This window comes from Plecotus auritus (assembly GCF_963455305.1).
Source record: "Plecotus auritus genome assembly, chromosome: 1".
Taxonomy (NCBI): Eukaryota; Metazoa; Chordata; class Mammalia; order Chiroptera; family Vespertilionidae; genus Plecotus; species Plecotus auritus.
In genome coordinates, this window is record NC_137770.1 from 23957228 (window position 1) to 23968901 (window position 11674).

The 11674-nt window shown below is 45.8% G+C and overlaps 1 protein-coding gene across 3 annotated transcripts; it reads right to left on the bottom strand.

Moving 5' to 3' along the window:
• Positions 1–2206: 2206 nt before the first annotated feature.
• AHSA1 (activator of HSP90 ATPase activity 1) lies at positions 2207–11598 on the bottom strand. 3 transcript variants are annotated; one of them, XM_080676390.1, is made up of 9 exons: positions 11373–11598; positions 9517–9707; positions 7506–7588; positions 7009–7126; positions 5871–5959; positions 4687–4815; positions 4133–4234; positions 2965–3016; positions 2207–2601 (listed from the first exon to the last, which is right to left on the bottom strand). In XM_080676390.1, exons 4-9 carry the CDS (start codon positions 7073–7075, stop codon positions 2429–2431), a joined length of 612 nt encoding a protein of 203 aa, XP_080532516.1. In that variant the 5' UTR covers positions 7076–7126; positions 7506–7588; positions 9517–9707; positions 11373–11598; the 3' UTR covers positions 2207–2428. The 3 variants fall into 3 exon arrangements, with proteins under 3 accessions (XP_080532516.1, XP_080532514.1, XP_080532515.1); XM_080676388.1 differs by having other exon boundaries at positions 11036–11598; XM_080676389.1 differs by lacking the exons at positions 7009–7126; positions 7506–7588; positions 11373–11598 and adding an exon at positions 11036–11304 and having other exon boundaries at positions 2208–2601.
• Between the last annotated feature and the right edge of the window lie 76 nt (positions 11599–11674).

An 11674-nucleotide genomic window follows, 5' to 3' on the forward strand; every position in this document is an offset into this window, starting at 1 on the left:
TATTCACAAAAGGGACCCAAGTATGCTTCTTTGGCTCAACCATTCCAAGGTTTTCTTAACATGTTGAGGCACTTCTCAAAATGAATTCATGATATGGAAATCACCTGAGATACTTATCCAAATGCAAGTTCATGGGCCACACCCACTGAGTAGGAATCTCTAGTGGTGAGGTCCACTTTTCTGCATTCAACAGATGGCTCTTAGGTGAGGAGACTCCTTGGTCTAGGACCGCGGTCGGCAAACTGCAGCTCGTGAGCCACATGCGGCTCTTTGGCCCCTTGAGTATGGCTCTTCCACAAAATACCATGGCCTGGGCGAGTCTATTTTGAAGAAGTGGCGTTAGAAGAAGTTTAAGTTTAAAAAATTAGGCTCTCAAAAGAAATTTCAATCGTTGTTCTGTTGATATTTGGCTCTGTTGACTTATGAGTTTGCCGACCAACGGTAGGATTTACGACTTGGCCAATTAACCAACTTTTCAAAATATTAATTCTTACTCCAGAAAAAACATGTGGGCGCATGAGTACGGAATTAGCAGGTACCATTTGCTGAAGGCTGCCAACTGCCAGCACTTCTGGGTCCATCATCTCTAATTCTCTCATAAGTCACCTGTTATACCCATTATACAGATGAGGACATTTGTCCCAGGAAGTGGCATATTTACAATTCAAACCCAAACCCAACCAAGTTCACAGTTTTGTTTTCAGATACATCATTCTGCTTTGTGGGCTCAGATAGCTAACAAATGCTGTCAGTTAAATGGCTGTGGAAAACATCGGAACAGCCATCGGTACTGGGGATGTGACATGTTCATGTGTATGTCAAGTAACAGATACTTGGCTTAGTGCTTTGGTTTTCTTAAGGGCGTTTGTAGACTTTACCTTAGGACTTGTAAGTACGATTTTCTTAATTGATAACGCTCCAGCCAGGCGTGAAAGGGCTCCTTTTTGACACTAGTCTCTGCTGGAGTGGAGTCTGTATTAGGAGGGGCCTGTTAATTTAAGCTGGAGTCCAGGCTTTTTATCAAAATGCGTCTTTTTGAAGCCTCAGGAAGCAGATATAATACAGAATTAGATGTGTATTAGTTCAGTCCAGTACTCTTTGAGTAATTCAAGACACAGGTGGCTTTTGGGGGTCAAAATTATCCAGATCAGTGCTTATTTTCTGCTTTACAACATTGTGGCCAAGTCATTTTGGTAGGATTAGCCTGCAGGCCTGCCCCCTAATAAAACAGGCGAAAATAAGAGGAAAATAGCTGTAGCTGCAGGAGGTAGAGTCCAGGTTAGCAGGCACGGACTCATCCTGGGGGACAGGACGCCAGGGCAGGGGAAAGTGACTCTCCTGTCCAGATAGCTACCTCTCCTGCAACATGGCAGCGTGAGCCCCACTAGACTGTATCCTCAGCACTTAAGTGCTCAGGAAGCTTGTTTAATGCAACAAGAACATTCACTTCTTCCTCTTTCTGGGAGTACTGAGGCCTGGAATTTTCTACTCCAGGAGGGATGCCTAACATACTAGAAACACAGCTGCTGCTTTGTGGAAGTGAGTCCAACGACAAGGCGGTAGACAGTGGTTTAGACTTGAGTCCTGGCTCTGTGTTTATGGTCCCTCTTCCAAATCCCAACTCTGCTAAATATCAGTTGGTTCTTAGATGTTAAGAAATCTAAGGGTTGGGTTCTTGTAAAACAGAAATAATGGTAGTATTTATTTCATAGGACTCTTATGGGGATTAAATGAGCTAATACAAAGAAGCTACTTAGGGTAGTGTTTGATACATAATAACTGCTCAATAAACAGAAGCTGTTAACCCAAGGCCTATAGTTCTCTGCCACAGGGTGGGAATTTCTCCCCATATCTCAAATCAGTACCTGGTGATCACCTATTCTCTTAAGACGTTAAGAGGCCATGGAGGGTGGAAAGCAAAGGATGCCACCTCCACCAGTGATGTTTGTTGGCTCTGTTTATGCCAGAGCACCAACCTGCCTTTCCTTCCCCTCAGTGAGCGGAGCAGACCCATCTACCAGCCTGCTGTATGAGGCCAGTGCAGGAATGCTTGGAGATAGGCAAGTTCCTTCATGCCTTTTAATCACATACTTTTTCCAGAATGGAGGCAAGGTCTCATTCCCGCCCTCCAGTTTTTTTAAAAAAATTCAAAACTGTCAAGGGAACTCTTAGTACCAGCCACCCAATCAACATAGGTTCCAGATATGCACATTTTTTAAATTACGTTTATTTAGCATATGTACACATAAAAGAGAAATTGCCCTCTGATCCCACCCAGCAGAAAACATGCACAAACCCAAGGTATACGCAAGGGAAAGGGCCCCGGCCCCAAGTTAGTGGTTGGGATGGTGCAATCCTGTGAGTCAAGCCTCAGTCAGGAGAGGGCTGGACTGAAGTGTTGGGCAGGCTGGAGCTCCCGCTGCTGGCTCTAAAATAAGCGTGCGCCATAGCCAAAAGTTTGTTTGATGCCCTCGAAGTAGTAGCGCTGCCAGCCCTGCCGTGTCCTCTCCTCCTCAGGAGCAGGGATGCCTCGGCCTTCCATGCACAATTCAGTCTCTCCATTCTTATCATTGAAGGTCAAGGTGATGGTGGCAAAGTGCCCTGGAGAAAGGCAGAGGGGAGGGAGGCTTCAGATCCAGGGTTTCCACCTGGGTTTGAGATTAAGGCGAAAATAAAAGGTAAATAAAAATTCTGGCGTTAAAGGCAGTAAACAAATATGCTTACTGCCCAGCTGGTGTGGCTCAGTGGTTGAGCACCGACCCATGAACCAGGAGGTCACAGGTCAATGCCCAGGTGGGCACATGCCTGGGTTGCAGGCTCAATCCCCAGTAGGGGGCGCGCAGGAGGCAGCTGATCAATGATTATCTCCCATAATTGATGTTTCTATCTCTCTCTCCCTCTCCCTCTCTGAAATCAATAAAAATATATTAAAACAAAACAAAAAACAAAAATATGCTTGCTTACCTTCTGGCCAAGATTTGAACCTCCACTTCATCGCAATATGTTTCTCAGGGACCTAAAATACCCAACGAGATCAGTCTATACTAAGGATTTGCAACACTTTTCATCTCATGGCACACATAAACTATTACTAAACTTCTGCGGCACACCAAAAAACATATTTTACCAATCCAACAATAAAAGCAGGTATAATTTTGATTCATTCACACCAGACAGTTGTTGTTGTGTTGACTGTTGTCATTTTTTTTCCTAACTTTAAGAATTTTTAAAATATGAAAGCAGAGTGATAAGAGATAGAAACACTGATGAGCGAAACATCATTGATCAGCTGCCTCCTGCATGTCCCCTTCTGGGGATCAATCCCTCAACTGGGAATCAAACCAAGACCTCTTGGTTCCTGGGTCGACACTCAACCAATGAGCCACACCAGCCGGGCTGTTGTCATTTTTAAATTTGACAATCTAAGGCAGGGTGGGCAAACTTTTTAACTCGAGGGCCACAATGGGTTCTTAAACTGGACCGGAGGGCCGGAACAAAAGCATGGATGGAGTGTTTGTGTGAACTAATATAAATTCAAAGTAAAGGAGCAGAGGGGAGAGCAAGAGAACCGGATAGAAGAGCCGGATCCGGCCCGCGGGCCGTAGTTTGCCCAAGGCTGATCTAAGGGAATAGAGGTCAGTGCCCCTCATTAAATAGTCAGGTACATATTGAATGTTTTAAACATTCTTGTGGCTCACCAGTTGAAAATCTCTGCTTTAGACCAATGTACCCAAGCCTGGCTAGGTTAGCTATCTGTCTTACATACAGTCTACCATCAGTGCAATTATACCATTATGAGGGCAAAGTGGACCCCAGAGTTCCTAATATCTCCTCTTAATCCTAAATTGGATGTGGTCAACTGTGCCCAGGTGAAATTTCAGTGCAGCAATATATACAACCTCTCTTCCATTAGTTCTTCTAGGAAGAACTGGTCTTAACTCCATTAAGGAAAAAATTCTAGGAAAGCAAGAGAATTGAAATGGCAGCATTATTTTGAAAAACAAAACAAAAGAGATTACTAACCAAAGAGATTAAAGCCTTAAATTTTACCCCCAGAGTGGAAAAAAGGAGAAATGATATTCTTCTGACCAGACAGAGGCTGCATCCCGGGCCTGGGCCAGGAGGTACTCACCAGATCAGTGAATTCCCCAGTGACGTTGCCATCTACCAGGTGAAACTTCCCACCTTTGTCTGCTTCTAGTGTCGCAGGAGCATGGGTAAAGGCCTGAACCAGCTGTAGAAAAAAAAAAGTAGGGAGAAGATGCATGGCTTTCAGTAGGATCCAGGGACAAATAGCAACTGACACCTGCATGCCTCAACTCTCATTCCAAAGACACCACTTTGCCCAATAACTGTTCCAGGCTCTATTCTATTCCACTGCAGACCAGGCTTTGACTTGAGTGAGTGGGAACCCTTGACAACATTACTTGAGCCCCAGTGTCTAAAAAGAATGATTCCTAGTGGTTTCCATTTAGAGGACCCCAAACATATATATGAGAACAAAGAGGGCAAATACACTTTGAGGAGCAGGTTGCACAAAAGTGGGTTTTCCTTTGCCTTTGCTTGGAAGAAGAAAGCTTCAAGGCTCTACTCATTAGTACTTCCTCTGCTTGATGGGGATGCGCCCACAACCCAAGTCACCTGGCCCGGCAGGTGCCATGAGGCCGAAGGACAGGTTACATTTACCTCTTGGGTGGTAAGCACTCTGTAGAGCTCCTCTGGGGATGTCAGGAAGGTGTCTCTAAGGGTGATCTTACAAGTGGGGATTTTGACACCAACAGGTCTGGTCTGGGTTTTTGAAGGAGCAGACTTAGCCTGTGAAAGTCACAATGAAAGCTGTTAGAGTAATGGTGAAACCTCAATTAACATGGCTTCCGGGACAAACCTGCATTTATTCTCACAAACGTTTTTCACCTCCAAGGCTAACTGTCCGAGGGGGTTGGAGAGAACTTGATGGGTATTTCAGTCACAAGGGGAACTTTTCCAGAAAATCCTTAATTCCCACTGAAAACAACCACTTTAGGTGAGGAAAGACCACTACTGTTTTAAAAACCCATCAGCAAAAGGACATGTTAAATCATTAGGTATTTCTGAAGAGCACAATGTAATTCTTAAACAGAATTTCTATGCTTAAATAGCTCAAAACAGTACCTCCAACCCCGCCCCATATCCAAAATATCCACCACCGTGCTGAAAGAGTAATAAGGGCTGAAAACTGAGTGCTGAGCCTGAATTACACACGTTCCATTTCCAGAAAAAGTATATTTGTTCACCCTGCCAATGGGGTGAAATCAATCAATTTCCTGATAAGTGAAGTTAGTGGCCTAACCCAGTGGTCGGCAAACTGTGGCTCGCGAGCAACAGGTGGCTCTTTGGCCCCTTGAGTGTGGCTCTTCCACAAAATACCACGGCCTGGGCGAGTCTATTTTGAAGAAGTGGCGTTAGAAGAAGTTTAAGTTTAAAAAATTAGGCTCTCAAAAGAAATTTCAATCGTTGTACTGTTGATATTTGGCTCTGTTGACTTATGAGTTTGCCGACCACTGGCCTAACCCAATACCTTGATGAGACCTGTACTATCAAAGTACGAGATATTAACACCCCAGTTAGAAATAATACTGAAGACGTATATGGGTGAAGACCATGCTGTATCCACAACATGACTGGTGTTAAATGCAACCAAGGGTCAGACTCTGAAATCCCTAATGGCTTACATTTGCTCTAGAAATAGTTAAAAATACATAAGAAAAGCACCACAAGCTGCTCTGGCTCAGAGGTTAGTCAGAGAGAAGCTGAAATGTGGCGTTAAGGAGGAGGCAGTGTCTGAACACCCTTTGCAGACAGCCTCCCCGCCACGTTGGAAGACCACTTACCTTGCGCTCCTCAGTTTTCGGTGCTGGCTGACCAGCTGGGGCTACTGACTCTCCATTCAGCGTAGGCAAGATCATGCCCTGCGTGAACTCTGAAAAGATAAAAATCCCCGCTCTGGGAAGTTACTTCTTAGTTGAGATTTGGGGTTTCAAGCAGCTTAACAAATATGGCCATCTTAATCCAGAATGAGCTAAGGATGAGGAACAGGTCTATCTACTTTACATTTTTATCTCTGGTCTAGGCCAGGCAGGTATCTGAGTATATGTTATATAATGTAGTATGTTCACTGGAATTATTTTAAACCCGACTCAATCAGAAGCATTACAACTTGTTAAATGTACGTGAAGTCTATTATGGAAGGTAGCCAATGAATGTGGTTGCACTTCCCAGGACTTCCAGAGTGGGGCAAGATACCTAAGGATGCGTGTTTAGTGCCCTTTCTCCACTCTGCGTAGGTAGAACAGCTACAACTAGTCTGGCATCAGAGCACAGGTTCCCACCTTCTAGGCTGGTTCCCTCTGATGGTCAGTACATGTACTCCACCAAGATAAAAACGTACTGGCAGAGCTGGAATTCTAGGGAGAGCTGAGCTGATTAGTATTCTAGTCACCCCCTAAATGTCCCTAGAGAATGCCTATCAGAGATGCTCCAGGACTGTGCTCCAGCAGTAAGGCTGGGGATGCAAGTCTGTACACCAGTATTGTCCAAGAGAAGTGTAATGCCAGCCTTAGATGTAATTTAAAACTTTCTAGTAGCCACATAAAAAAATTTAAGCAGGAAAATTAATTTTAAAATATATTGAACCCAATATACCCAAACTATCACTTCAATATATTATCAATGTAAAAAAATTGATATTTTACATTCTTTTTTTTGTACTAAGTCTTCAACCCATTGTATTTTATACTCAAAGTACATCTCTATTTGAACTAGTCAATTTCAACTGCTCAACAGCCAGCATATTAGACAATGCATCTCTAGATCTTTCCTTCCTCAGAGTGTATAGATTGGCTTCAAGATGAAATAAGGCCCCTCCCCCCAAATCTTTACCCATTTGCCAAAGAAAAGACTGTCAAGCCCCTTAATCAGTCTGACAGGTGGAAAACTACCTCAAGGCATACATAACTACTCAAGGAATACCTGTTTTGAGGGTGCTGATGTAAATTCCCATTGCTTCTCTGAGAAGTTTCACCCCTTCTTCTTTCATTAAGGCCACGAGATTTGTGTCAGGCTCATCTTTGGCAAGGCTCACACTAATCTGAGTGAAAGATCAGAAGTAGGTGGTAAATCACTTGAGGGGTACCTACGCTGTGGAATGTGGGTGCTGAGAAATCAGATAACTGACGTTTCCAAAGGAAACGGGTAAGGGATGGGGTATTCGTACAATCCCCATGAGTGTCCCTTCTCAAGTTCTCTCTGCCAAGGCAAAGGTGGACAATGTTAGAACCCAAATCACCAGCTAAAGCAGAGTAGCTAAAGAAGCACAAGCTGCTCTGGAGGCTGCCTAGAAAGACATCCAAACAGGGGTTCTGAATGCGTGGGCCCAGCTGGCCTTTACTTTTGAGTGACAGCTCATTTTTCTCATCTGAGAATAAGAGGATGTGGAAGACTCAGATGAGGAGTTAGGAAACACAAACCTCTACTTCATCCACGCTGTTTTCATCAGACAAATTGGGGATCTCCACATGTCCCTTGTACTGCACTCCAGACTTAGAGGTACCTGTCAAAAGCAATGCAATGTCACTTATCTCCTCCTCTGCAAGAAAAGGCATCTGCTCTGGAGTCCTAACTACTACCCAGCTTACACTTCTTTTGGACAATTGAACTGACCCTCTTTATTCTGAGAAAAATGCGACACACCAGATGCAACTGACCTTCTTCCCCCAGCAGAAATGTCTTTCCTCGTCAAATTTCTTGCACTTGTGTGTTATTACCATGTGGGACTGAGAACTGCCAAATTCTGCCAGGGAGGACTTGAGTCAATAGCCAATACAATCAGTTCCGCTAGAATGCTTCGTTAGAAAATACAAATTTGTCCCAATGTGACTGATACATTAGGGGACATTTGATCATAACATGAATTTCACATTTGCTCGTATGTGATTCCATGAGAAACACTAGGTGAACATAAAAAACCACACCACTTAATTGAGCGGCATAGGAACACACAAAACACATCTCAAACATTTCCTTGCTAGTGACTTCAGTGCACTGTGCCTGTTATAAGCCACGCCATTCACAACGGGTGTTACCAAGTTCCTTCTGATTTCAGATGACCCTCCTCCCACCACTTCACAATAACGCCCAAGTCACAACTCTTCTGCGGCCCATTTTCACAATAAGCTTCAGGTCTTTTTCAAGTAAAGCACCATATTTATTGTATTATTTATGTATTTCTTATAATTTAACATGTTTAAAACTGTGCTATCCACATTTACGTTCCTAAAATTCCTTTTTTGTTAATCCTCACCCCAAGGATATGTTCCCATTGATTTTTAGAGAGAGTGGAAGGGAGGGAGGGAGGGAAGGAGAGAGAGAGAGACATTGATATGAGAGAGGCAAATTGATTGGCTGTCTCCCACAAGTACCCCAAGCGGGCCCTGGATTGAACCTGCAACCTGGGTATGTGCCCTTGATTGGGAATTGAACCCAGGAGCCTTCGGTTGCCTGGGCCAATGCTCTAACCCAGTGGTTGGCAAACTGCGGCTTGCGAGCCGCGGTTTGCCGCTCTGTTGACTAGTGAGTTTGCCGACTACTGCTCTAACCACTTAGCAAACACTGGCCAGGGCTCGTTCTTAAATTTTAAAATACGAGTCATCGATGAAATTTTTGCATGTTGTATGCCTAATCCTCTCTTCTCAATTAGCCCTGTGGTTTTCATTGAGCAACTTCACATAGTGACTTTTAGGAATACATTATAGCAGAACTGACTGTATTTCAAAATTAACCAACAAAACATTTATTTACTTTCACTTCACTAGGCCTCAGTTTCTCAATCTATAAAAGAGGATGGGGCAAGATGATACCTAAGGTTCCTTTTAGACCACTATGCTTTAGTAGTTAAAAAAAAAAAAACCCAAACCTGATACATCTACTTTTCCCCTCTTTATTATCATTCATTTGAGAAATATTTACTGAAGCACAAATTTATTTTATGATTTGCCTCCTACACATAATTCTTTAGCTTTAGGGCTTTTTAAAATTCAGCCTTCCACCTGAAGTACCTTCTAGTAGGGCATATGCATGGTCCCAATTCTTTGCTAATATCACAGAAGGGACATTAATCTAGACTCTAAAGCTGCCACAAATTAGTCACACATGAGCTTCGCCAGCACAGTTTAACCTGCCAAAATCACAGTGGAGGCAATTAATAAGAGCAAGACCAAAGAAAAATCCCTCTCCCCACTATTCTATCATCCAAGTGACAGAAGTAGCTCCAGACCAAGCCCCCAAAATACAGGTGCACAGCGGCTTCACTGTGGTGACTCTTTGAGGCTCACAGTGAGGAAACCCATTTAGTGTTCCAGCATCTAACACCGCTTTCTATAGGTCACCAAAGCAGCATACCTCCCTTGAAAAGTTCATGACCTCTTAAAACTGTTCTGCCTGGCTCCTTAACAGATCAGTCAATTCAGCCCACAGACTCACCTGTCCAGTTTAGTTTGATATTCCACTCATAAAAGAAGATAAGTTTGCCTTTGCGGTTGTTAATGGACGCCTCTCCATCAAGTTTGTTCACTTCTGTCACCTCACACTTGCCGTCCTCATTTTGCACCTGCACTGCCAGGAACAGTGTTTTCAGCTTATCCGTGGACCAATTTGAAGCATCCCTCTCTGTCCTGCAAAACAGAAACAAGGCTATGGACCAGTAGCCAACTGCAGAGTACTCTGCTTGCTCTAATCAAGGGAATGGCAGGCTAACGGAGGCCTGACAAATGGTGTGAAAATAACAAAAAACCCTCAGTCCCATTCCAGTATGTCCACAAACGTGTCACTCTCTTTTAGGAAGACGAGGAGTCACATACTGTCAATGAGGGCAACTGCTGTACAGAACGGTTACAAACTATCTCAGCACAATGGTTTTGGCCTTGGTATTTGACAGGACACCTCCACACGGTGCACAGTGCCATTTGACCCGGTGGAAATCTGTGCACATCTTACTGAAGTAAGAAGCACAGAGGCGGCCACAGAATGCATAAAAAGTCCAGGGAGGAATAAACCAATAATCTTGACCCAATTAGCACAGTGTTCTGACCTGTCAGGTTCAGGTTGTGTCATACGCACCCTCCACATTGTGTGCCCTCTAGATGGCCGTGAAAACAATGGAAGCCCAGAGCTTCAAAACACACAAAAATTAGGCCAAACACTCCGTGTACCTAAACAGGAGAGGAGGCCGGGCTGAGATAAGGAGAAGAAAAAAAACTATCTGCCTGGCAACTTACTAAGCTAGCAGAGAAGAACAGCAAAAAGCTGCAACAAAGTAAAAAAACACAGTGAAGACAGTATGAACAAAGTTCAGTGAAGTCGAAAGATAAGAAAACTACTTCTGGAAGCTTTCATGAAGGAGAGGAGGCTTTTGAAGAGTGGTTAGGTTATAAAACCATGCTTGCCCGGCAACCTGGGGCAGCCCCTGGAGTTACAACACAAGCGACCTAACAGTTCCGGGTGAGGCCAATGCGTCCTCACCATCCTGAGCTCTGGGCACCTGGAGAGCACGCTCCCAACCGCTCTCTGGACAGAGGCGGTGGTTCCCAGGACTTTTCCTTTCACCCCTAAGCCGCGAAACAGGAATCCGAGTCCCTCTCCAACACCCCCCCCCCACCCCCCAAGCCTTACACAGCGATCTCCCTACGCGATCCGCGCCCGCCGTTTGGGCCTCACTGTCTCCTCTGACCACGTGTGGGGACCACCTCTTTGCTCGGGCTGGAAGCAGGAGCCGGAGGGTTATGTTTTCACCTCTCTGCACCCCCTCCACGTTGCTCCTCGCCCCCTAAACACTGAAACGGCAGCCGGGGGAGGCCTGGGGCTAGGACCACGGCATCGAGAAGAACCCACCCCCATCCCGGGCAGGGCTGCCTCGGCCCCAGCTTTGTCCCGGCCGAGGTCCCGGGGACCCCGCAGCCCGGCGCGGCGCAGCGCTCCAGCGGCCTGGCCCGCTAGCCCTCACCAGTGCCAGTTGTTGACGTTGGTGGCGTCCGCCCGCTCTTCCACGATCCAGCGTGGGTCACCCTCGCCCCACTTGGCCATCGGCTTTCCGATCGCGCCGTCACCAGGTCCCGAGCAGCCCCAGCAACCACCTCAGTACCGCCTGGTTCCGAGCAGCCCCAGCAACCACTTCAATACCGCCTGGTCCGAGCACCCGGCAGCGCCTAGAAACTACTAGAAGCGGCCGCAGAACCTTCTGGCTTGCTTTTCCCTCCACCCCCCCCCACCCTCTCCCCGCCTTAACTTCCGGCTCCTCCTCAATTCCACCCGCTACTTCCGTTCCTCCTCGCCGGACTTGCCTTCCGCCAGTTCTAGGGTTCTTTCTAGCTGCCGTAGATTATCAAGGGGGCCGAAACGCCACCGCCCCTAATCCGGAGGGACACAAAGGACACGTTGCATTGTTTTCCTGGGCCCCGAGTGGGCTCTGATGAGCCTCCTGGGAATTGTAGTCTCGCTAAGTGACCCGCTAGGTAGCTACGGAAGGTCGCGCTGGAAGTGAAGGAAACGACCTCAGCACCGTGCTCTGGAGATTCTGGGAGCTGTAGTTAATAAGCCCCGTGGTCCTGTCGTGCAGCGCCTGACGCCAGAGCGGGAAGAAACT